Raw genomic sequence first — 27,695 nt, 5'->3', positions numbered from 1 at the left:
ATCTGTTTATCTGATTTTTGTTTGTTTGTTGGTTTGTTTGTTTTTCTCATGCCTTCTGCTGTAATGCTTTTAATGTTTTATGTAAAGCACTTTGAATTGTCTTGTACATGAAATGTGCTATATAAATAAACCTGCCTTGCCTTGCCTAATATTGGTGTTTCTTTCAGTGAAATTTATACTTGAACCATTGATACAATTTTGTTGGGGGGATGGGGGGTGGAAATGTTTCCTCCTCCAGAGGGGACCCCATTGGAAAAAGTTTGAAAACCACACAAGCAACGAGCAATCATTTATACTTAAAATATGAAAAATAATTGTTTAAAATGTAATGTCAGTGTAATAGTGTCAAAGCACTGAGGGACACTGTACAGAGAATTGGAACACATCAGTAAAAAAAAAAAATACATAAAAAATAAAATACTAACCCGACAACCTACACAAATTTTACAAGACTGTACACTAACAAGCACATAGGCAGTAAATCTAATAAATAAAAAGAAATGCATTAGTTATGGTACTAAGTAGATTATATTGCGGTTGGAAAATGGTAAGAGTCTCTTTTTTTGTCTGTAATATAAAGATAAAAATGTCATCTTTCCTGTGCTTTTCTATCAGTCTTTATCAGTCTCTGTCAAATTGTGAAGTTTTGACTTAAGTCTCCCAGGTGTTCTCCAAACAGCTTGAAATCTATACGTTCTATCTACTTCATTAGCAGATGACTGAGCCGCTCTGACTGCCTGTTCTTGTGTTTCCAGCTGATAGGTGGCTGTATCCTGGCCATCGGCATCTACGCCGAGGTGGAGAGGCAACGCTACAAGACACTGGAGGGGTTGTTTTTGGCCCCGGCTATTATCCTGATCCTTCTGGGAATCGTCATGTTTATTGTTTCATTCATAGGAGTTTTGGCTTCGCTAAGAGATAATCTAATTCTGCTCAAAGTGGTGAGTTATGTGTAAAGACCAATTGTTTTCAACCTGAAAGTGACCTACAATGTTTAGGATTTATCTCTAAAGGATAAATTTTTTTGGCATCATGATTGTGTTTGTTTTATTCATTCAAAACTAAATCCATTAAAATTTGACTCAAAAGCATTGTAGAAGAGGTTAGCATTAAATATAAACATGGTTGCAGTATGACAATATGAACTGAGATTCTAAAAAAACATTGTACATCCGTAACTGACTATAGATCAGCATTGACACTAAGTAAAAGTTGTTACAACCTAGAGTTACATCTAACACCATTACAGCTGTTACCTAATAATAAAAAAATATGTAACTAAATAACAGTAATTGAATAACTGAGCCTGTCAATAAGTTTCAGAGTTTTCAGTTTTCTCTGTCATTCAGATTAGTTCTCAAACATTAGTGTATAGTACAACATTATCCTTTTAGAACAGTTCAGCTTTATTGACCAGTTTTTGTCAGAAAATTAATCAAAAATAAGTATATTACTTTGCTCAAGTCTTTAAAATAATTGTATTTTTAACAGGTTAACAAGAAATCCCACAACCAGTAACATTTCAAAACACAACCTTCACAACCCTGTTAATGTGTAACTGTACAGGGGTTGGACAAAGTAATGGAAACACCTTCACCTCAAGATGATAATGCCCCAATCCATACAGCTAGAAATGTTAAAGAATGGCATGAGGAACATTCTAATGAAGTTGAGCATCTCGTATGGCCGGCACAGTCCCCAGACCTCAACATTATTGAGCATTTATGGTCAGTTTTAGAGATTCAAGTAAGACGTCGATTTCCACCGCCATCGTCTCTAAAAGAGTTGGAGGGTATTCTAACTGAAGAATGGCTTAAAATTCCTTTGGAAACAATTCACAAGTTGTATGAATCAATACCTCGGAGAATTGAGGCTGTAATTGCCGCAAAAGGCGGACCTACACCATATTAAATTATATTTTGTTGATTTTTTAAGGTGTTTCCATTATTTTGTCCAACCCCTGTATATGGACTGGGTTTAACCGATTTCCTGTCTGTCGTCTGATTGGTTTCAGTTTATGTACACTCTGGCAGTGTGTCTGCTCCTGGAGCTGCTGGGAGGGATTTTGGCATTGCTCTTTCGTAACCAGGTGAGTTGTCCAGGTACTGATCAATAACCTGAAAGTTAGAAACACCTCAACAGCAGTATGTCTGATAAAGTCTCATTTCTAGACATAATAAACAGGAACAGAAGAAAACATCCAGAAAAATACAATTATAATACCCCACAGTTAATCGTGAGATAGTGACTGAAAAAAATAAAGCAGAATGGTGTTGTTTTAAGGTGCCCTGCCTCACAAAACCATTTTTACTTGTATTTTGGAATATGTTAGGTCCATAGGCGTTTGTGTTATGTGGTGAATTTGAAAATGAACCGCTACCTCTTCTGTCTGCTATTGCCAATGAAAAGAAATAAGCCAAGAAATCAGGTCAGTTAGAAAATCTGGTCAGTGTGACGTGTTAATGCCTGAACTCATTACTATTAATGAGCTCACCCAGGTGAGACCACGCCCACAGAATTCGTCTAGTTCAGTGACAGTTTTCTTATACAGCAAGCTGGGGCGCCGTAAAGGGGGCGGTAAACATTACAAATTCACGGAGGCCAGCATTCCTGGGGGGCCCATATTGCAGTGGAGGGGGCCCAGTGGATACAGGTTAGAAGCTGTGAAAATTCTGTATAAGGTCTGCTATACAAGAGAGGCATAGAAGCCAGGAGTCAGACGTTCAAAGCATGTTAAGTTTCACTTTCTGTTTCTGCCAGTTCCTCTACTTGTTGCACAGGGCTGAAAAGCCAGGCTCTCATTGGCTAGCTGTTAGCCAATCAGAGTCAAGTAGATTAGCCTGTTGAATATTTATGAGAACTGGCGCAAATTGAGCTGAGTCTTCCAGCAGGCTTTGTATACCACGTTGGAATGGCTTGAAACTTGGTAACCAAGGCATTTTTCCACAAAAAATGTTCCAGAGTCCATGGTAGAACTTCAGACATTACCACAAAAGTAATTAAATACATGTGGCAGTGCACCTGTAGTTGACCTCATAACAGCTGATAACAGTTTTTTGGCATCAAATCAATGCTTTGGTCATGACAATGAGAACCTGTAATAAATTTGTATGTTACTTCTGTCATTTACTTTGAAGAAGACAAAGTAGAGTCTGTTTGCACCAATAAAAGGCAGTAAAAGTATCAGTGTGCTCCAGGTTTTCTCCCTTTATCTTCAAACAAAAAAATAATGTTGAACACTTTCTGAAATGTAAGTCACAACAAAGACAATTGCTCATGAGAGTTGCTTCACATCTCTCACATCAATGTCTCTTTATTACTTTTTACTCATATTTCTTGTACTATGAAGACACAGGGAGTTCTATGAAAAATAATCCACTCAAATATTTGATTGGATTTACATTTCATGATATACACGTGATATATGTTTAATCAGCACATATGAGTGTTTGCTGTTTGAATTATCCCCATCCCTGGCTATCTCATCTCATATTGAATACATTTTTTCAACTTATAAAATCCACACAAGCAACATGTTATAATAAATGAATTAAAAACAATGACAAAAACACTTGTAGGTAATTAAGAAAATCACACAAGACTGTGTACATTTATATATTCCTGACATATACTTTGATAAATATTACTCTGTCATATTAAAAGTTATGTTGTTAGTTTAGTAAAGCATTCTACTGTTAGGCTAAATTGTGACATGGATATACCTGGTGGTAGTCGTTCTATCTCCTGAAAAGCACAGCTGGATAATGTATTGAACCACTCTCGGAAACATTTGAATGAACAAAAACACCTGCCTCCTTTCAGCATCTCCAGGTGTAGATTTTACCCAGTTTTCCCAGTTTTGCGTGTGATATTCCCATTGCAGCTGTACCTGAAGTGTGCTGTTTTTATGTAGTCTATTTGTGCCACCTCCAGCAGTTTCCTCTATGATAAGCTGTGATCATGAGCAGTATTTTAGTGTTTTTACTTCCTTCAAAACAGAAGGAGGTAAAAACGCAAACCTGCCTTAGAGGGCATTGATAATACAAGATTGGAGGTTATTCATTTACTGGGATTTTTATGAAAATGTTTGCTGAATATAATTGATTTTAGTGTTTAATACATCCCTGCAGGGAAGTGATGTTTACAGTGTTTCCTCTCAGTACGCACAAATAGCTCAACCACCTGCCAGCCAATCCCATCAGGCATTCTCTGTACTACCAGAACTCCAAATTCAGCTGCTACAAATGCAAAATAAACAGTCCCTGCTGGTGCCTTTCATGTCGAGCCACTCGAGGGCTACAGGTCACTGTGACGAGAGCACTTCAGTCTCTGTCAGAAAAAAAACCTCTTCCTTGTGCTCATTTTACATATTCTAAAGAATGAAGGGAAGAAGAAGAAGCTGCTCTTGGCTGATTTAATAAAAAAGCTGCAGATGGCATTTAATAGCACAAATATTAATACTTTTTCACAGCAGGTAATGCACAGGTGCTGCTCAACATGCTCAACATTTCATTTAGTTCTAGAATATACATAATTCCTGTATAAATGAATGAACTATGGATCCTGGATAGAAATAGAAGCGATGTACAGTATTATTTTGCTGCTGAATGTTTGCTTAAGATTGTGTATAGAGATACAGTGTGATTAATAAAAATTTATTCAGTTTTTTGTTGTTTAATTTGTATTATTTTGTCATTTGTGGATTTGTTAGGCATAAAAACAAATATGCGCAGCGTGCAGTTTGTCTTTTTTAATGATTTCGTCTCATTTACATGTAGATTATCTTCCACCAGATGATGCATGAGACATTTCAGCACTTCATATTAGATTTGATGTCTACAGAGTCAACTTTTTGGGAACTCCACCCGTTTTGTTATTCATAAAGTAGAAATATTACACATTTATGCATTAGAAACATTAACTTAGTTCACACAAACATGAATTCACTCTTTGAGAAGTGAGTAGGAGTTTATGTTATGATGATAATATGAGTTTGATTCATGATCACAGAGTTAATTTTTTGTTTGTATGAAGAAAAACTAACCAATTTCATTAATTATGCGTTTAAATCCCAGTGTGTAAGTGGTAGTTTTATTTGAAATACATGAAAAACCCAAGTTCTGATATGCCACTCCTTTACTCTGCTAATTTTTCATTTATATTGAGATTAACATAACATAGCAGCACATAAGTAATGGGTGCATTTTAATCAGATATCTTGCTCGTATAAGAAGGTTTCTTTTTGGCATCTCATTTCCATGAACATAATGTTTAAGATTATCGTGTGAGCTTATAGTTCATTTTTAAATAAAGATCCGGTGACATCTATTTCTGAGGGAAATGTCTTAATATCCCACCTCCACTTCTACAAATCCACAGATCGTAATGTGGTTTGAAAGGTGTCCTTTGTCCCTATAGATCGACAGTCGAGATATGAAAGGGTATTAAATGAAAGGTGCAGACCCATCAATGTGGAAACAGTCTACTTTTATTATTACCTGGGTGGGGAAAAAAGGATTTGAACATGTTAGTAATGCAAAATATTTGTTTAAATTAGACTAATATACCAGAAATAATTAGCTCTCAGGCTACATTTTCTTCATTAATGTGCTCAATTGAGTACAAATTGTAAATTTATTCTCATTTTGTTGATCAAATGCAAAGATAACCTAATGTCACCCAGCTGCAACAGATTGAGAGTGACAGATGTGAGCCGTCAAAATGTCATATTTTAATATTCCAGTTCAGTGGTCAGTCACCTTGACTAATTGTACCATTTCTCCCTCACATTTTCCTGTCATTCATATTAATGGCAGATCAGCTGTGTTATGGAAATGAAATGGCATGACCCTCTTTGTCCCATTAACACACAGTGTTTCTCCTTTTTTTTTTTTTTCTTCCTCATGCAGACGGTGGATTTACTGAATAAGAACATCAGAAGAGGTATTGTAAACTACTATGACGACCTGGATTTCAAAAACATCATGGACTTTGTTCAGAAGAAGGTATGGCTCTGTCACAGGATGTTTTCACCTCATGTTTTTCTCTGTTTGTTGGTTTGTTGGTCTGTCCTTCTGGAATACACAAAAACTAAAGACATACTAATGGAAGTTGATGGAAAATGAAGGATAGGGGTCAAGAAGTAATCATTAGACTTGATGCAATACATTTCCCTGCATTCCTCTCCTTCTAAGATTTCAGTGGAGATAAAATTGTGTTCAACAAGAGGCCACATTTACTAATGGTTTGCTCCAGTACAAAAGCATGTTTGGTAGGGGTGTAAGGGTACAGAAAAATTTTGGTTCAGTACATTTTCGGTTCGATTCATTTTTGATACATTTTTGGTACAGTGAAGGAGACCAGACAATGCCGGCACGCCGCTCTTGTTTTGTTGACTTGTCTCTCTCCGTTGACATAACTGACAGGGAACCTGAAATGCTCCCAAATCGGAGACCTTAGAGGAGATGGAGGGTCTTCCAACTCTGGCTTTGTACCTGTGATGCTGCTCTGAGCTGCCATACGGGTTCACGTTCAGCATGTGTATGGTGCGTGGACCACTTAGACATCTGTGTAGGATATCAAATACTGCACATGGGTTCCACTTGCGGCCACCCTGCTCATACTGTGTTCATTCCACTTCAAGGTTCTTGTGGAAACGTAAGACGAGTGTTTGTGTTCTTCACATAGGCTACATGTATTCGTTTGGTACACCTTCGTATTGTTTTGAAGGCCCCGAATCGAACCGGTTCGGTACAAACAAGTGCACCATTACACCCCTAACGTTTGGAGCTAAAAATCTTTCACTGAGATTTACTAAGGGGGTGCAGTTGGTACTGGAAAGGCATGGACACTGTTACTCAGGCGTCTGATTTAATTGCATGTTTATTTGTTAGAGTTTCCATTTCAAGCTGCAAATTTTAGGAAGGAGAGTATGTAATTAAGTCTGATTTATTAAGGACAACAATGGTTGATTTACCACTAATTGCACCATTATTTAACACTGATAAAAACATTTCTGAACACATTGAGGAGGTGCTGCTGAAAACAGATCTGGTCCGAGAAAAGAGGGGCTTTCTCCATTAGTGTAAATGTATATGAATGACATAAGAAGGTGTTACCACAGCAGATCAATCATAAAACGGTCCACATTTTCACCTGCATTGTTCCTGGTCTTGAGATCATTATTGGAAAGAGCCACTGATATAACTTGTATATATTACTTATACAATGACATGAAGTTTCATACCAAAAAACTTAAATGAAATAAAATAAATGTTTAGCTCAATGACATTCAGATTTCCATGCATTTTTCCCAGTTCCGTAGGCGATATGAGCATCATGCCGGGTGACCTCAGTATGACTGATATTAAAAACAATAACCTGCCTACCATATAGAATAAATGCACCTACCACTTAAGAGTGAAGTAAACTACAGAAGTGAAAATTAAGTGCTATGGCAGCTACCAGTGGCACTTTTCTGTGCATCTCCTTTGTGTCATTTGCCATGCCATCTTTAGTTTCCTCTGTGGCATGAACCATTTTCCTTCCTCGCAGTGGTGTAAATATCATTTAAATTTGAATGTATTGTAGTCACTATTTTAATCCAGGTTACATTCATTTTACTTCAAATATCTAACTTCTCTAACACCTTCAGTTCCACCACAGTGAATTCCTCCTTCTCCTGCCTTTCTTTGGTTGGCTGTTTCCAGAGTGAAATACATGGATAAAACTATACTATAGTAACATTACAGTAACAGGTTGTATATGTGCACATTCTGGCTCTGCACTCATTTTTACTGGTCTCAGTAATGCAGCATTGGTCATTAATGAACTGAACTGTCTGTGTTGATAATTTTGCTAATTATTTGTAAATCCTCTGCAAACATTGGCTACTTATCTGGATTATGTCCTCGCTGCCTTAGGAAATCTGGTCGGATGTTTGGTGTATGTAGTCTGTAAAATGATAGCACCAACTGAATAGGTGTAGCTACAACACAAGCCCATATAAAATAAGAAAACGCCAAGCATGGATGTTGTTTATCTGTTCTGCTATAGTGGTACACTTTGAAGCTCAATCAACTTGTTAAGCACTGTTAGTGTTGAAAAAAGTCCAAAGAAGAGGAGGAAGTTAATATGACTCAACCGTGGCTTTGGAAAACATGCTATCTTGGGATGCCAATTTTGCAAACAGAGCGTACGGAAAATATTTTTAGGATACATCACTTTTTAAATTGGATTAATTAGTGTTACTAGCAGCAGCAGCACTATGAGACTGTTATCCAAAATTTTTGACCCTTTCATAATTTTGTCTGACTGCTTTTGATTGCAAGACTATGACATCTGCTGTTTCTGAACCATGTTTTTTAAGCAATATAAAGCAGAAAAACAGACGTGACTGTTTTCTTTCATTTGGGAAAGCCCATAATCACAGTGTACACTCATCTTAAATTTCCAAGATATGGCATTTGATTGAATTATGGAGCTGTGGTATCTTTGGTGGTGGTCTTTCTAGTTTTTATAGTATTAGATGTGTTGCAGAGTGGCCTTATCTCATTGACTGTAAACGACTTGATACAAGATGTATCTGAGGAAACTGCACCATCAGTAGAGTTGTTTTTCACACCACAAGCCGTGTTTGCAATAATCAAGTACTGTGTGGAGTCATCACTGTGCACCTGCTTATAGAGAGAATTGATCATGCTGCCGTGCACATAGCCTGGAGCTGAGGATCTCATTACCAACTTTTACAAAGCACATGTAGTGCAATGACTGAAGCAGCAAACTGAAGACATACTGATCTGAAGCATTAAACCCCACTGAGTGCCAGAGGAGAAGAGCCGAGTGTTCCTTCAGTCTGCTGTTAGCAGACTTATGAGCATTGGTGAAGTCGCACCTCCTGTTAATTTGATGGTTTATCAGATTTAGGCTGAAGCATCTGCATTCCTCTGCTGTGTTAATGGTCAGCTTTTTGTGATCTGAATAAAAGGCTGCAGCCTCACGGAGATGTAGCAAAAAACACAGACTATTCTGACATGTTTTTTCATTACACGTTCATTTGTCTCTCATTTGTAAGACATCTGGAAATCTTCCTTAAATCATTGCTGCTCTTAAGGTTAAGGACTGGTGCAATAAAGGATGTGTCCATTGCTACACTAACTATACTAACTTTTAAATGCGAGAGATCATTTTCCTAATTCCATTCCCTAGTTTACAGAAGCAGGAAAAGGCAAGTAAGTAACAAAAATGCACTGTTTAAAAACAAGAAAAGACAGATTTCCAGTGCTGGGGGAAAAAAGTCATTTTATTTCTTTAAACAACTAATATTAGACCATTACCCCCCTGCACCGGTGAACATCTAGGGCTTGGATCTCTGACCCTCTGCATCAGACCGTGGAGGCTCTGAGCAGCTCCTTTAGTGGCATACATCTCCACCCACAGTGTCGGAAAGAGTGCTATCACAGGTCGTTCATCTACACCACTGTCAATCTGTATTACACAACAATATAACCCTGTCCTGTATGTGTCTTATCAGCACTGGCTGACATTTTGCAATTTCACTCTGCTGTAAATGTGTATAGTCTGTATAGTTTTTATTACTATTATTATTTTTTTTAAATTTTATATCATTTTTTTGCACTATCTTTATGCATGCACACTTTTTCTTGCACTTTATTCTGTTATTGCCTTGGCCGTTGAATTTCCCTATTGTGGGATCAGTAAAGTCTAATCTAATCTATTGAAGATTATTTTCATTGTCTCTGGTGGTCAGCCTCCTGCTGCTCATGTCCAGACACAAATTTTGTGTGTTTTTGATATTAACTGAGTGCATCTTTAAGCGAACACTAGCTACTGTACAATGTAGAGGAACAGAAGAATGGCATTGGTGCAAGGGTGATATCATTTAAACTACTTTTTCATCTTTACATGGATATTGGTCTTCAGGATGTGGGGTCTAGTAGATGCGCTGTTCGTGCTCTGTTCACAAATTGCAAATTAAATACTGATTAATACATGTAAATTTCTTCTCATTGTTAAACACTACACTTTAAAGAAAAAAAAAAAAGGAAAGTATCGGTCAATGTTGTATTCTCAGGAGAACAGATCTGTCTCTTTGTGTGAGACCTGAATACACCATCTGATTGATTTCTTTGGTTCACAGATAAGGTCCATCTGTCAGCCAACAGGTCGGCTTAGCACTGGCAGGTACCGTCCATCAATAACATCAGTCTACAGATGGATATCACCACAGATTGTAGGTGTTGTTACTGTAGTTAATCTGTCCCCTTTCATCTAAAAAAGTCTTTAAGTAAATATTAGGACCACTGTTTCTGTCATTTCTTTTTAATTACAGTTCTACCCCATGGCAGTAAATTACTTATTGTTAGGTATTTCCTTTTCAGAATACAAATTTTTCTTAGAGGCAATGGTGCTATGCAAAAATAAGACACTTATTTAGACACTTCAATGTTTCACTGCAGTTTGAGTTTTCAGTTGCTGAAAGAACTGAACATATTTAGGTTGTTCTTAAGCTTGTGTGGGTTGTGACAGAATGTAACCCAAGCTGCAGAAATGTGAATTTTGAGAGAAAAAAGGCCAAAAGAAAGCAACTTTTATCATAGCTCTGGTCTGTAGTTTTTGATGCAGTGATGTAGTCAGTGTTAATTTTGACCTTCTATTCATGTGTGTATTTATAAAGACGTGTTGCACACAGTGGAATGTGTTCCGTGTTACAGCCCACACGTCTGTTAGTCAGGAGGCCAATTAGCCACCCAGCTAGTAAGTACGTCAACAGCCTGTCATCAGTCAGCCAGGCAGGGGGCTAAAAAATCAGTCCTTCCTGCAGCATATATTTCATTCTAAGAGATGTGAGTGAAAATAATTGACCCCCAAAGAATGTTTTTTATCTAGTAGGGGAAAGGTAATGGGGCCTGTGGGGAACCTTGACAAACAGATGATAAATTGATAAAATAGATAGTTCAAAGCTGAGTTTATTTTCCCATTCTGAATTTCAGGGTAATGTATTGATTAATATATTTATTTATCAGGTTTTTGCTTTGTAATTGATGTGACAACACCTATCAGGGCTCAAAATTAACTTTTTGACCTAGGAGCACTGTGCTCCTAACCCTAAAAAGTTAGGAGCATAGGCTAAAATCTAGGCACACCACTATTATATAAAAAATTTGGAGAACAAGCAAAACTCTTGGCCATACCAAGTAATATTCCTATTAGGGCTGTACGATTTTGGCAAAAAAAAAAAAATCCCAATTTTTTCCTCTAAAAACTCGATTTTCGATTTTGATTTCGATTTTTGGGTAAAACTACAAAAGACAACAGAAGTCAGCATGTCGTTTTCGTGAGCAGCCCACAATGCAAGGCACTGCTCTGACCTCAAATCTGTGATGGTATCACGTGATGAACCCCCAGAAGTTTATTTTTTCTTAATTAAATCTTTATTGAATGAAATACAGTATACAAACAATGTATGCAACAAGAAAATAACATAAGTTTGCCAGGGGGAATACACTATAATACAATGTCCAAATCAGAGCAAATACTTATGTTTTTTTATAGCCTTTTTGTTTCCAGATTTATCTAACAGCTTTAAATAAAGTTCAACATCTTTCAAAAAATAAATAATATTTGTTTTTGTGTTACAGAACTTACATTTGTGAATGAAAAATTTAGCAAGTAAGAGGACTAAATTAATTATTTAATTTATATATATATACACACATATATATATATATATATATATATATATATATATATATATATATATATATATGTGTGTGTGTGTGTGTGTGTTGTTGTTGTTGTTTTTTTAAAATTTTATTTATTTATTTATTTTTTTCCTGGGTATCTGGGCCCACAGAAGTGATACCAATGTAAGTCAGTGACAGGCATCAGTCGTGCGTGCGTGCGTGGACCAGGTTAATATAAGTGATCCACATGCGGTTCTATTTAAACTGAGGGATCCGTGCGTGGAATAGACTGACCCAGGACACGCTGGAGGGATTCTGTCCTGGAGCGGGTGGATGTGTGTGGGCACAGGGCTGTGTGGGCTCCTCTGCTGAGGTTGATGACCCCGAGACCCGGACCCGGATCAGAAGAAGACAGTACGGTACGGATCCGGGACAACAGAAGATGAGTGATCCGCATGCAGTTCTATTTCAGTTGCGGGATCCGTGCGTGAAGCCACGGCTTAGATTGCTATAAGTACTGCGGGCTCATGAACACATTTAAAGTCCGGCCATTGCACGGAGTTCTGTGACAGACCGCTGTCACTGAGAGGAGGAGGAGCCTACGGGAGCCCGCAAGCGCACGGCCCGCAGACAGGAGAGAGATGAAATCGATTTTACGATTTCCCTTTTTTAAAAATCGTCCTAATTAAAAAATCCGATTTCGATTTAAAATCGATTAATCGTGCAGCCCTAATTCCTATATGTATTTAAGCTATGTTAACAACCTAGAATAAAGTATTTGAATAGAGTATGAAAGAAAAAGCTTACATTGACACAGGTGCAAAACAATTGTCAATGTGTGGTATATACTTTAGTTGGTTCTTGGAGAAGAAAGACGAATCACACCATTATTTGCAACAACCAACTTTTTTATTTCATGGCCTAAAGGCCCTTAGTCACTGTGGTCTGCACCACGCCTGAAGTCAGGTCTCCTTGACCTGGTGCCAGAGTGTAGGTACTTCCTGACCGCTGGCAGTGCATCGAAGTCATGCAGTGTTGGACCATCCGCAGAGATGCGCACGCGAGGGGGCGGGGACTAGATTTTCCGCTTCAGTCAGCGGGGCGTGGAGCTTGTTTATTTTCAGATGACGAGTTACTTCCGCAGCCATTATTCTAGGCGCACGTATTAATTTTCGCTCATTTTTTTATTGGCGCACCGTGCGATCGTAATCTCAAAAACAGTCGCACTACCGAAATTCTCAGGCGAATGCGACCGTAATTCAGTCGCAGTCACGAGCCCTGCCTATATTGAAGAATTGAGGTTAGGGTTTCCTCTGGAGATTTTTCTTGCTCAACAAAAGCTGAATACACAACCTTTTCGTTGTACTATATACGTAGTCAAAATTTTTCTCCTCCCTCTGTGTTGGTGTTATTTTAATTTGTAACAAATTATATACATTGGCACCATTTGTGTGTGCTCAACTGTTTTTTTCATTGTTCTCATTTTCATTTCATTTATTCATTCATTCCAATCTAAATGATTGGAAAGGAGCAGAATGAAGAAAACTTATAATACCTGCCCCTTTCTTGAAACATCTGCTTACATCAGTTAGGTGTCCGTTACAGCTATTACAGTAAACAGTTTACATGATAGTCAATGCAAATAAAACAAATCCAATATCCATAAGTTAAATTATTTCATTACATGGTTTTATAAAGCTTCTCTATTCTTTCCTTATACATCCTCTTAAACTGAAAAATATTTGTACAGCTCTTCTCTTCCATTGCCAAAGAATTCCACATTCTGACAGCCACAACAGAAATACACATTTGCTTTACATTAGTCCGAACCCTTTGCTGTTTAAAATTAAACCTCCTTCTATGTTCTTCATCCTGTGATATGAAAACAAATAATCTCTGCAAATTTGCAGGCAAAAGTCTGTTTTTGCTCTAAACACAATCAGCCTTAATTCCTTAATTCAGCTAACTCTTTGAATTTAAATAATCCCGATTTAATAAACAACTCATTTATATGTTCCCTGAAATTAACATAATACATGATTCTTATTGCTCTTTTCTCAGTCAATATTGCACCATTGCAGCATATAGACATAATAAAGTTTATTGTGAGTGCATTTTTTTTGCTCTATTACCCTGCCTTAATGATTTCTTGATCATGTGAAGATGCACATTTCCCTGAATTTAAAGGGGTTATATATAGTATTGATATTTCAAACTCTGAACAGCAGGGTGAAGTCCCATACAGAACACACTTAAAGCTACCAAAACCACCAACAAATCAATGCTATGTATCTACGGACTGTAGCTGGTTATTTTTACAGTTGGTTAAAATAACACTGTCTTAAATCTTCATGTGCTGCATTAATTGATAGTTTAGCTCTGTTAGCTTAGCTCTATTTTTTGGAGGAAAACAGCCACAGTAAAACCCCAAATCATGTCTGTTTTCTATATGGTTTGCATTGTCAGTAGCTTCACTAAAGATCCTTATTCATTTATCCAAACAAGGTCAGAACTATCACAGTTTAGTCGGAATCGCTGATCAACAAATGGCAAACTTAGCGAAAATAACATCTGATAATAACCTCATACCTTCATAAGTCTCATAATCAAACTCAAAAGAAATGCTGCTATTTTAGCATCGACCTCCATTGTTTTCATTTCCTTGACATGACTTTAGTACTCTTACTCTAAACACATCCTTTAACTGAACACCAGTGTTTTTTTGTGATTTTTGTGATTATTGATCAAAAGGGTCAATAAATTCAGAAAAACAGAAACAAACAGTACAAAGTAACATACTGGAAGGAAGAAAGACTACAGAAAACAAATAGAGGAAAGATGCACGGAAAGAAAGAAATGGACTGGGAACACTGAACTTAACTGAACATTCATCTTTACAAAGACATAACGTTCTGCAGGGCTGGTGTATTGGATTGCATTGTACTGTACCGTTGCACCTACAGCAACAAATACTCATACTCTAGGCTCATTCATAACTGTCGCACACATTAGTTACATCAATTATCAGCATTAATCAATTGTTTTTCTTCGCATGGCCCTTCTTTGAATTTGACCCTTTGCGGGAAAAACAGCAGCATGTTGATTCAAGGGAGTGACAAGAGGGATGAACGTTACTGACTCAGTGCACTGAAGACACCATCTGGCAAAGAGGAGGCTAATATTTATTCATTCAGTTTATTCATACTCTCTCTCTTTTTCTTCTCCTGTCTTTCATGATTTCCTCGTTGCCTTTGGCTCCTGATAAAATGTTTGTTTCTATAAATATCTGTAAGTAGAGCTACTACTGTGGCTTTTGGCCTGTTTGTGAACTGTCCAAGTGAAACTCTCAGCTTATTTTGTGCTCGTGTTTTTCTAGTAGTTCATATTTTGACCTTTTTGCACATTGTTTGTATCTGGTGACATTATTTTGGTCTGTGAATGACATGTCACCAGAACACAGCAGCGTAGCTTTCCGCCAAATGGAGCATCATCATCACTTGTCACAACTAATGTTTCCCCATTGTATAATAATATTTAATTTCCTCTAGTATTTCTCAGTAATTTGATGTTTTCACAACATTTATGCCAGTCAACAACATGAAAGCAGGCATTCATCAGTTTGTTTTTATCCAAGAGCCATGAGTTCATTTAATACATAGAAGATGTATTCTATTTTAATGTAGCAAGACTCACTTCTGTAGTTTTTTGTCTTTATTATACATGTCTATCCTCTTTAGGTACTGCTGCAGTGAAAACTATTCTTCCTGGGATCCACACAAGCAAGCATTCAGGCATCGTTCATGACAATAACAATAAATGAAGAATTAAAAAATAAGAGGAATAAGTTGTTTTGGTGCATATCAGTACAATAGAAGTGGGTCATGTGTAAAACAAAGTTAACAAAACCTTTTTTTTTTTAATGTGTCTGTTGTTTGTTTGGTTCTGTTATGTTCAGAACATCATACCTCAGTAGCAATTTGATGGAATGGTGCTCATTTTTGCCCATATTTTCACTTGGACACAAGGACAAACAGAAACAATTTCAATCGTCAAAAGTCAAACTTGCTGTAATCTCATGTTTGCCCGTTGTTACAAATGCAGTAGGAACACCTTATGGGAACATCTTCAGATTTGGTAAAACCATTCACTGGAATTCAAGTATGAGAAGATTTTAGCGGTGATTTTAGAGTGTGATGCAAGGATACTGACACTTTATGGTTCTTGTTACTTTACTCCCTACATTTTTACACAAATATACGTTTTATACCTCATAGGTCAAATGATGTTTGTAGCTTTGTTTTCAAAGCGTTTTAGGGTAATTATCGATTATTTTTAACTTTTCATCATTGCATGACTTCACAAAATTGAGACCACTTTAGACCTACAGGATGAGACGCCTTAGTGTTTAGACTAGTGCATATCACACATGACAGATGTAGTGATGTAGAAGATGTGACAAGACAAAACAGAGGGAAACTTCACCACAGTGAAAAGATGTTTAACTAAAAAATGATTTAATGAGATGAAACCAGGAAAACCAATACCAGCATAGATCATGTGACATTTAGTGGTTTTGCACATTTTGTGCTTTTGTACAAATTTGGTAAGTAAGTTTGGTATAAACAATAATTGCCCAGTGATACTCATACATAGTGAACAGTACATGTATTAGTTCACACAAAATCATGCAAATGTATGCAAATGTGTGTCTACGTCGGCTAAAATTTACTTAGGGGGTCAAATGAGTGGCCATTTTTGTCAAAAAAAAAGTTGTAAGAAATGCATAGAACTGTGTTGAAATAATGTTAATACATTTGTGCACAGACTACTGATATTATTTGACAGTGGAAGCTGTATTTTCAGAAATATTGGATTTTGAATAGCACATGTATGTGAAAACTTGTGCTGGTGGATGGACGTGACATTACCCATGATGCTCTGGTCAGTACCAGTACTTTATTAGTAATAAACTTATAGACTTACTGTTGCTAATTCTCCTCTTATTCATAAATGTTAGTATTGTGGATCTAAAACAATAACAGCTGACACAAAAACACAAAATGTGGCAGTGGACGGATGTGACATGGTTGTTACGGATCCCATCATACTGGTGCTCAGCAGCCGTGTCACCGTTTCCACAAATGATCCCTGTGCAAAAACTAGGATCATAATTATTTATTGTATAGTTTATCATCATACTAAAGCGTAAATAAATAACAATATAGAATTGTTATTTCTTTATAAAAATGCTTATTATTAGAAAACTGTTGATTTAAAAAGTGACGTGTGACATTCTTAATTTATGTATTAGCATAACATAAGCAGGATGGATCAGCACCATACTCCATATTGAACCTGTAAAAATAAAACGTGATATGTAGGATAGAATCTTGTAAGAAAAACTGGGGAATCTAAAAGAATAGAATATTTGTTTTTCAGGTAAATTCAGTTAAAATATAACTTGGCCAGTTGTAACATGAAAATATAGCATTAATTGTGATGAAATTGGACATTTTTGACCTGAAAACATAGTTCATATGACCATCAACATGTTGCAACAGAATTGAAATCCTGTAAATTTGCAGAACTTGGATTTACCAACACAAAGTTCCTTTGGGGATTGACTTATATTGATTTCTTATGTACAAAGACATAAATAAGACCTCTAAGCAAATTTTAGCCGACATATGATCTACATGTTTTTTTTTGTATTTGACTTTCAGATATTTGTGAAATCATCTCCTATGTCTTGTATATAGTTTGGCCACAGTAGTGAATTACTGACTTTCACAGAAATTGTTTTATAACCTGTGTCAATGGTTTACAGTTTTCAGTTGTCCAAATTCATCATCTAAATCTTATAATTATGAGGTCATATGTATTATATATCTTTCATGCTGAATAACAGTTGTGCAGATACACTATGTTGACACTGTGGTGGTTAGTGTCATTTCAGTTACTTCACTCTGTCGTATCACCGCCTGTATGCCAAGTTTGTCAAAAAGACCGACATAAAACAGACACCATTTAAAATATTAACTCTCAATATGCCAGGACAGTATAAATAATATTTATTTTATTGTCTTTCCTAACTCACTGTTAATTCTTTATCTGTTTCTGTTTTTTTCTAACCATCTGCATTTATGTTTCCTCTTTCTGTCAGTTCAAGTGTTGTGGAGGTCAGGAGTTCAAAGACTGGTCCGTCAACATGTACCACAACTGCACAGCACCTGGTCCATTAGCTTGTGGTGTCCCTTATACCTGCTGCATTATTACTAAGGTGAGGCCACTGTTACTGTCAGTATTCTCATTGCTGCACTGGACTTATTCATTCTGTTATGATGTTCTCATGTTATTATAGTAATAGCTGAAATAGCTGCTTTTGAAAAATGGTGAGGACTTTAAAATGTATATCATCATCCCTATGATGGTGATTACTATACCCTTTTGCCATTTCAGGAACACACACAGGCAATTTTCTCCCACACAAGACAACATTTTGTGTCCTGTAATTTATACACCTTCACACAAGATAGTGACAACAAACAAGCACTCAGATTTACATAAACCACAACTTCAGCTTTTTAATGGAGCAACAAACTGTCAGTAAGCTGCCTGTCCTAAGTATTAAATTCATTTAGAAGTAAGGTAAGATACATTTAAGTTAAGTTAACATAAGATGGTAACTAGTGCATTGTAATAAAAGCAAATAGAATACCAAATAGGATAAATTGATAAATACATACAAAAAAAATCCTATTGTCATACGGAAGCTGAGTTGTGTCAAGTAATAGTCTGATTGTGTAGGAATAATTAATTGTATTGTACATAATAATATTGCACATTTATTTGATTTTGAGCATTTTTGTTAGAAGCGACACAGTTTAATTGATAATGACTTTAATCAAGTGGCCAAACATGTATTAATATGTATTATGTGTATTAACATGTATTCGTTTTCTTATGAATTGATGTATCATAACAATGTTTTCCTGTCACAATCTGATCTTGGTGCTTTGTGTTAGTATCATATTTTCTCTGTTAATAGAGCTATTCTTGCAGTAGTGGTTTATGACTACTCTGATCGTATAGTGCCAATATTAAGCAACCACTGTAATATTCCTAGAGGCACTGTGAAGATATGTTAGTAAAATGATGAGTTGTTTCTCTTTTTGGGCTGATGTTATTTAGAATTGCCCATCCATAGCTGCAGCTTCTGCCATCAAGATTCATCGTCTCTACATCTGTGTAACGTTCCAAGATGAGAGTCTCATCACATAATATCCACGATTCAAAGATTGGATTCTTGGATAAATTTTGTAAAAATGAAAATGTCCTTGACACACAGGAGGTGCTAGATGAGAAATCCTGCCAAAAACATCCCACCCCAACTAAAACTGTGATGACTCCTTCACCTTTCCTTCTTGTGCCAGATGGCCACAAGTTGTCAGTTTTTCGTATCATATTAGAATTCATGAACATATTTCAATATATGAATATGGAAATCATCAAATGGGCAAATGTATTCTCACATACACACAAGCACATACTTTCCTCATCCCTTTTACTGCTGACAGGGTGTGTTGACACTAATGGCTTATTCATCTAGATTGTCATCTGTGTGTGTGACATATACAGTCTGTGTGTCTCTTTGGCAGTCTATGTAGTTTACATTCAAAAACTTTTATTAGCAGCTTGTCTTCTTGAGTCTAACTGCTTTTGAAGTAAACTTTTAACTTACAGTGATAGTTTGGAATTACTGAAGTGGGTTTGTACTGAGGTACTGATCAACATCAGGGTCCGATCAAGTGAAAGTGAACATCAACATGAAAAAGTAAAGTTGCACACACCATTTATCAAGTGGACTCATTTTTTAGCTAAAGATCTCTATTTTATGGAACTGCTATCCTTTTTAAAATACCACTTAGACAGTACAGGAGAAGTGTCGAATTTTCTGCTTGGCTGCATTAAATGAACAAAAAGACATGCAAAAGACTGCCTATTAATTTGAGAAATTAAAATTCTGAATGGTGAAGTTTGAATTCATACACTGGTCACATTTAAAAAGACTATCTGTGAACTGTTACTGAGAAATGACTCTTAATTTGTAGTTTACCTATATCAGTATGGACCAAGACAAGTTGTAAATAACACTGTGTTAGTATTAAATACATTAAATAAAGCATTGTGCTTATATCTGGCTTGTTGTTTTAAAAATAAGTCAACATTTTGGGTGATGCATACAATGGTAAAGAGTCGTCCATGTGTTACTATGGCAGCCTGTCCATGTGTTACCACATTCTCATATCAATAAAACAGAGACTTTTTAATGTTTTACTCCAAAATTTATTTTCAGCATAGTTGAACATAATATCTAAAAGGTTTTATCCTGCTTGACATCAATTTCTGTCCACAACCGCATGTTTTGAATGTTTGCGTAAAGCTTCAAAAATCAATGTCCTTTTCAAGTCCACATGTTACCGAGCAGTAATTTGACATTTTTCCCCTAAAAATTTTATCTCCTCAAATTTTGTTACACATAATGTTAAAGCGCTTATAAATACCTACTCAAATATGTATAATACATGCATATAAGTTACTCCGAGGCTGTTGAACATGAAATGTGTCCACATGTTACCGCTTGATCAGACCCATCAGTGTTTTACTTGCAGTAGAGTGCATCATGTAAAAAAAAATGTGGACTGTCTGTATAATTTGTTTCTGTTTCCCTCTCCTCTAGCCTAATGAAGTAGCGAACACTCTGTGTGGGTACAAAGTGCTAGAAAAAGAGGTGAGGCCATTAACTCTGACCTTATAACATCTGTTTGTTGCAGCACAGTGCTCATTCTTTAACATCTGGTGCCTGTGTTCACATCTGGGATATGATAATTACACCACAAATGAAAGATTTTGTTCTCAAACAGACAGATATTAGACATTGTGTACTAATGTAATATTTGCACAATGTGCTGTCTTCTTCCAGCTGGATGTTTTCTAGCAGTAACACAGTAGATGTACCATCGTGTGCACAATGGCTCTCAGTGTCACAGCATGACACAAAGCTATGAAGCCAGAACAACCTAAAAGTGATTGCGTTTCACTAATGGATGTCACAGGTTTTTTTTCTTCAGTTAGAGAAAAGTGTCTCCTGCAGTTTCCTTGATAAATAGAGTTCAGATTCTTGGGGATGTTGTTTTCATTGATTTTTGACCTTCAATTACTGTGTAAGGTGAAACAGGACACGTAACTATTTTGAAAGACAACATGATGGTATTATATTTTAAAATTTCAAGTATATCGTTAATATATGAAAACTAACTGAACAGCGCCCACCTAAAGCACTATTATACTGTTCAGGAGAAAAAAAAAAACATCACATGACTTAAAAATAAAACTGCTTGCTGTGTTTTCTTTATTGACTTTTATTATGTTGCTTTGAAAACTAACAGAACATTTTGGTCTTGTGTAGCGCTTGAATTTGATCGATACCATCTATATCAGAGGCTGCACTGATGCTTTCTTCATCTGGCTCATGGACAACTACAAGATTATGGCTGGACTGCTATTAGGAATCCTACTGCCACAGGTACACACATAAACATTGCATTTCCATGCTTTTTAGGTGACATAATTTCCTGGAGACATATGCTACATTAGCAAGACCTAAACAGCCCACTGGCAACCCAAAGCATCTACAGATCTGTAATGATAAATAACTCTTCAACCACTGATCCTATTAATACATTTAAATTATTCAGGTGAATTTCAGTTTCTCAGTTTTTCAGCAGCACTAGATATGAATCAAATGGACGTTCAGAGGCTCCATAGTGGAAGCATGGTCGTCTTCTGCAACATTGATTCACTAGTTAATGACACATTTTGCTGAAAAAGTCACTATTTCTTCAGTTTTCTCTGCTTTAACAACCTTTCAGCATCTACATAACCAGTAATTGAAATATGGGAAAATGCATGTTTTCACTGCAAAATGCAACTTCTGCATAATATTATAACAAACAGCCATGAATCTCGTAGGAAAGATTAAACGTGGAGAAAAACACTAGAAATGTACTGTAGTAAGTAACTCGTTTTTATTCATAATCTTAAAACAATACATGAAAAGCAAACACAGGGAGTTGTTGCTGTGGAAATGATGTGTGATCTCATGTCACGAACTGGCAGGTTTTCAGAATGATAGAATGTTTTGTCAGTAGACTCAGATTTCCAGCCTGTTCTTGTCACAGCTCCTCCAATCTACACTTAAGGCTTTTAATACAGGCTGTCTTTGGGATTTATTCTTATTTTTCATTATGCAGGAGGTAGAAACTGGCGGTTTGGTGGTTCAGTCTCTGCATCTTCCTGTCCTTACATCATCAAAGTGTCCTTGGGTGAAATACAAAACCTCTAAATGGCCACTGCACTGATATGTATAAAGCCCATTGTAAAGTACTTTGGGCCTGATTTTACTAAAAGTTTGTGCATGTAAAAGCATGCACAAACTTGACTACACACGCAAAAACACATTGAAGTTTATCTACTAACAGGACGCACCGAAGGTTGTGTCTCTCAAATGGGCAAAATAGCAACCCATTTAGTGTGTTTGCCTTGATGAATATGCAATACGCAATGAATATTTAACGTGCAGAATGTGATTTACCAAATCTGAAACTGATTGCAGAGGCTGATTTTGCGTCTATATTCAGCATGTCTGAAAGGCAGCTTTGCACAAAACTGGCTGCAGTTGTTGTGGCGAGGAGGCGGCATAGGCCCAACCAAAGGCAACACAGAACCAATCTGTTCTGCTCGTGTCAACATTTTTGGAATGACGGGAAAGAAAAAATTTAAATGAATGGCCTACCCAGCAATGCTGTTTTAGATCTTCTAGATCAGTGGTTCTCAAATGGGGGTGTGTGTACCCCTGGGGGTACGTGAAGGCACTCCAGGGGGTACGAGAGATTTTAAAATATATTTAAAAAGTAGCATCCATGCAAAAATCCTTTAAAAATAATTATTAAATTAATTAAATATTTCAGGAAAATATATAAGTTAATAAAATGAATTTTATATTCAGTATGCTATTCAGTTTCATCATCCTAAATACCCAGAGTCTCCCCCATACCAGAATGGTTCGACCCAACCTGTCATATGCCACCTAGCATCACCTGTCAATCACTGGAAAACTCAAACAATGGAGTCATGGTTGAAGTGTAATTCTTTTGAAAACACGGAGGGACAAGTGGCAAAGAAGACCAAAGCAGAGCCGGCAAAATTCCACCTGTATCTTGAAGATTATTATGTTATGTTTCTGAGAACAGATCTTTACTATGATCCCAAAGGAGGACACTTTATGTTGAGAATTATTTTTATGTGCACAAATCTTTATTTATAATTAAGCTAATTCTTTCTTTCTTTTTTTAGTTATATGTTTTTATTTCAAAATAGTTTAAGAGAGACCACTACAAATGGGGTTCCAAAGTTTAATAAATCAGACACTGATGGCACAGCACTCTGTTTTAAGTCATTTTTTTCAACTAAAAATGCTTTGTGCTTTGGGCACTTGGCTGAAAAAATATTTCACAGGGGGTACATCACTGAAAAAAGGTTGAGAACTGGTCTAGATCAACTAGGGGATGATTTGGATCCAGTCACAAGGAGGAGTCATGCAATACCTTCAATGACAAAACTCCTCCATCATTAAATTTCTGTGCATCTGGATCCTTCCAGCGCACTGTTGCCATCAGTGCTGGCGTATCCCAGAGCAGTTTTTCCAGCGTACTGTCTCCATGATGACAACCAGTAGTGCACACAAATTCCACATTTAAATAGGGCGGTCTCCAAGACTTTGTACCTGTTGTCATTTCTGCAGGCAATCTTAGTTGCTCACCCATGACATGCAAATCAGTAGCACACATATTTTTAACACGAGCAAGCAAATTTGTGCCCATTATTTGTGATCCTAGTAAATCAGGCCCTTTGAGTGGTAGAAAACCACATACAGAGAGATGAGGCCCCTTTACTATATTGCATTATATGGAGGATAATACAGTGCATCAAACCCAACTTGACACTTTTCATGGACAAAGCCTGCACATTGAACACTTGCTGAGGTTTTTTTTTTAACTGACCCATTAGAAGATGTAGACAGTACGTGTTTTTGATCACTGTATAATTTCTGCCATCTTACATCTTTACATCCCATGTTAACTCCATTAAAATGCAGATGTACTGACTCATGCACACAAAAACAGCATCACTGTCCCTCCTTTCACCCACTTACAGCAATGAATGTACTCTTTCACAATGAGACTTTAATAAGCATGTTGAACTAGACTGGCTGATTCAGAAGATGGCTTCCCTTTCCTCTTTATCTCACTGTCTCTCTGCAGTTCTTTGGTGTCATCGTCAGCTGGCTGTATATCACCCGCGTTGAAGATGCCATCAGTGAGCACGGTCATTACATGGATGGCCTACTGGCCTCGCACAGTCCGCAAAGACAAGCCAAGAGTCATGGCCGTGTTACCAAATGGTTCAAGTGCATGCCAGACTACGACTAATGAAGACAGCAAACAGACTCCACAGCCATCCCTCGTGGCTGGTGAAATCTCTCCATTCATTCCAGACTCTGCCATAGCCGTGGTGGGAGTATGCAGGTTTACTCCTGTTGCACTTCATTCTGGAGAGAAACTGTTGAATTTTGGCAGCTCGTCAACAAGAGCTGTTTTATAGCAAAGTGCCTTTTGTTTCTGTGATGCAGCATCCATTGTATTACTAATTATTTATGATTGTACAGTGTTGTAGCTGCACTGTGCCTTAGGCAACCTCAGGGATGAAGGCAGATATCTTCCATTTATATCTGTTTTTATTATTACAGTTATGTCACAATTATTTCAATCTATAACTCTAGGATTTTTCTTTTTCATATTTGCAATTACAGTGGTTCTTATTCTGTCTCATAAGCAAGTTCTCTTGTCCATTTTATTATTGTTAAAACTTTAAATGAATTATGAATATGAATGAATATCTTCTTAATAGAAAACAGGCTTGCTTTATTTGTATACATAAAATTATAAACACTATTTTCTTTTTCGAAGTGGCTGGTGACACAGACACACACACAAGGGTGCCTGTAGGTAAAATCTGACATTGATATAAATCAGCCCCTGGGACAACGTTCAGAGTGCAGATTTCAGACCACAGCACTCAATACACAACTGACACAGAACTGAGAAGTCACATGGCACACTGCTGCGTCTAACATATAGCTCCGCCCACCTTCTCCAGCCGCAGTCTCACTGACTGCAAAGAACGCCATAAAACATATAGAGCATTTAGAACAATAATTCCTATTCTATACTATATACTATCACTAATTTGTCGTTTCTTCCATTAATTGCCACAGTACTGTGGTAGCAAAATGCACAAAAGAATGCACTGAAATATACGCCATATATCACCACAGTACAGTGGCAACAAGAGGCTAATGAGCTTATGGAACAGTATCCATGATCGGCTGTAGTACAAATGCTGACATTTGATTGGTTCTGTGGTAATAGACAAAACCATATTTTGTGCCACACGACTGTGGCAGTAGCCATTGCCTTTTTTTTTTTGTCTTTTGATTTGGAAGGATAAGAGGACTGCAAATGGAAGGTGTGTATTTTTATTTGCAAATTCTTGTTTTTGCCCTGATTTTGGCTCTTGGGACTTTATGAGGCATTTAAATCAGAATCTGTACTTTTGGTTCCCCACACTGTAAAGTTATTTAGTGTTTAGTAACCCTTCATGAACTGATTTGTAATAGATTTATAAGAAGATGTTCTCAGTATTTTGCATATTTATTTCAAAGAATGCATAAGATGTAAACAAGTTTTCAGGGGTTTTAAGGTTATGTTCACACTATGGGAAAAAGTGGCCCAAATATGTTTTTTACACATATGTAACCTGTTTTTTATGATAGTGTGAACATTAGAAATCATATGGAATTTGATGTTTTCATGTTTCCATTTTCCTTATGTATACAGTCCTGAATCTGATCTTTTTCATTGTGATCTCAGTCTGAACAGTCAGATCAGTACGCATGCAACTTTTACGTCACATTAGATGTAGATTTGTGACAATTCTGCACTGGATCAAGTCACTCATATTCTATACAGACACTCAAATGCAACATGTATATGAGTGCAACAGTAAAATGAATCATATATATTAATAGAGCACTGACATAGACCACTTTATGGCAAAATAAATATTGGTAACACTTTTATATGTACCAGAGTATTTCCACCATTTGTGTCTGTACTTTCACTGAATGCAGTAACCTGAATACTCCACTGTTTTTGTGAATGTTGTTCAATTTTGGACCTTGACCTGTTCATACTAGGACCTTTTATTGGCTACATTAAAAAAATGAATGAATAATGAGTAGCAAAACCAAAAAAAAATCACTAACACCGGCATTGTAAACATACCTTCTGTCTTATCTGCTTTAATACACTCTGTTTATTCTCAGTTACCTGAAAAAATATGAGTCAAAACGGAAGGATAGAAAATTCAGTTCTAGGGGGGAAAAAAATCAGCAAAAAAAAATGGCTAACTATAATTTACCTGGGATATAACTGATATATGGAGTAAATCAGTATGGTTAATATTTTGCAGATATGCAGGTGAAATTGTGACAAGTGAATGTGAATTTAATTTGCATTTTAAATTTAATGTGATGTGTGTCACCAAGTTCAATTGGGGTTTCTCTCTTCATGTCTCTTTATGAGGGCTCATTGATTTTTTTTTAATAATATAGTTTTGTGTCTACGCCATCTTTCTATTTGGCCTTGTGTTAAAACAGCTGTAATCCGTAAAGCTGTATCTGCTGGTGGGTAGAAGGTTAAGGTTTTGTGTGTTTGTTGTGGAGGGTTTTTAAATTATGTGCCATTGTTATTACCTGTTTATTCCCAAAGCCTGAATTCCCACAGAAAGAGATGTTCAGCGCTTGTTTTATGGCATGTTTTATATTTGATGGTTTGGTATTAAAGACAAACATGATTATGCTGTTAAATTTTCTCAGGTCATTTCATTTGTGTGCATCATTAAATAACACATTCTGCCATTAATAGTGATGAACTAAAGCACTGCCTCATCTCTCAGAACATCACACATAACATAGCACCTGAAGAACTGGTGTTATTACACACATATTTTGCATAATTTCCTGAAGTGTGAATGAAATACACATTGCCAAATTCTAAGTTTTTTAAAAATATAATGAAATTACCCAGTATATACAGGGGTTGGACAAAATAATGGAAACACCTTCACCTCAAGATGATAATGCCCCAATCCATACAGCTAGAATTGTGAAAGAATGGCATGAGGAACATTCTAATGAAGTTGAGCATCTCGTATGGCCGGCACAGTCCCCAGACCTCAACATTATTGAGCATTTATGGTCAGTTTTAGAGATTCAAGTAAGACGTCGATTTCCACCGCCATCGTCTCTAAAAGAGTTGGAGGGTATTCTAACTGAAGAATGGCTTAAAATTCCTTTGGAAACAATTCACAAGTTGTATGAATCAATACCTCGGAGAATTGAGGCTGTAATTGCCGCAAAAGGCGGACCTACACCATATTAAATTATATTTTGTTGATTTTTTAAGGTGTTTCCATTATTTTGTCCAACCCCTGTATATGTGCTTGTACTGTTATAAATGCATCTACTTCTGTACATTTTCCTTGACGCGTGTGCCTTTTTCAGGAGTACATTCTATACATCAGTGTGTAGAACATAAAGAGTGTGCATATAGTGTGGGGTTGGCCTTAGTTTGTATGGGTCAACAGCTTTTAAGAATTGCACAGCAGGATGTAAAACCATATGCTGTTCATGGAGGTTTGGTACAGAATGGTTGAAGGTACAATAAAATGATGTCCTATTGTTCACCTTTGAGCTGCCTGTGTGAGTATATGTTTCTGTAAAGGGATATTGAGTGGAGGGCAGCTGTT

At 36.6% G+C, this 27,695-nt stretch overlaps 1 protein-coding gene across 2 annotated transcripts in view; it reads left to right on the top strand.

The window, feature by feature from the left end:
* Nucleotides 1-26,747, top strand: part of tspan15 (tetraspanin 15) — a 43,467-nt gene extending 16,720 nt beyond the window's left edge. For both annotated transcript variants that reach the window (XM_030159832.1, XM_030159827.1), the window contains exons 2-8: nucleotides 756-941; nucleotides 2,015-2,089; nucleotides 5,910-6,005; nucleotides 17,869-17,985; nucleotides 20,446-20,496; nucleotides 21,175-21,291; nucleotides 24,089-26,747. In XM_030159832.1, the coding sequence (XP_030015692.1) occupies nucleotides 756-941; nucleotides 2,015-2,089; nucleotides 5,910-6,005; nucleotides 17,869-17,985; nucleotides 20,446-20,496; nucleotides 21,175-21,291; nucleotides 24,089-24,256 (810 nt within the window). In that variant the 3' untranslated portion in view covers nucleotides 24,257-26,747. The remainder of the gene's footprint in view (nucleotides 1-755; nucleotides 942-2,014; nucleotides 2,090-5,909; nucleotides 6,006-17,868; nucleotides 17,986-20,445; nucleotides 20,497-21,174; nucleotides 21,292-24,088) is intronic.
* Nucleotides 26,748-27,695: the final 948 nt, after the last annotated feature.

The sequence above is a fragment of the Sphaeramia orbicularis genome, chromosome 3, assembly GCF_902148855.1.
Source record: "Sphaeramia orbicularis chromosome 3, fSphaOr1.1, whole genome shotgun sequence".
In the NCBI taxonomy this organism is placed as follows: Eukaryota; Metazoa; Chordata; class Actinopteri; order Kurtiformes; family Apogonidae; genus Sphaeramia; species Sphaeramia orbicularis.
This window is presented reverse-complemented; position numbering and strand designations above follow the sequence as displayed.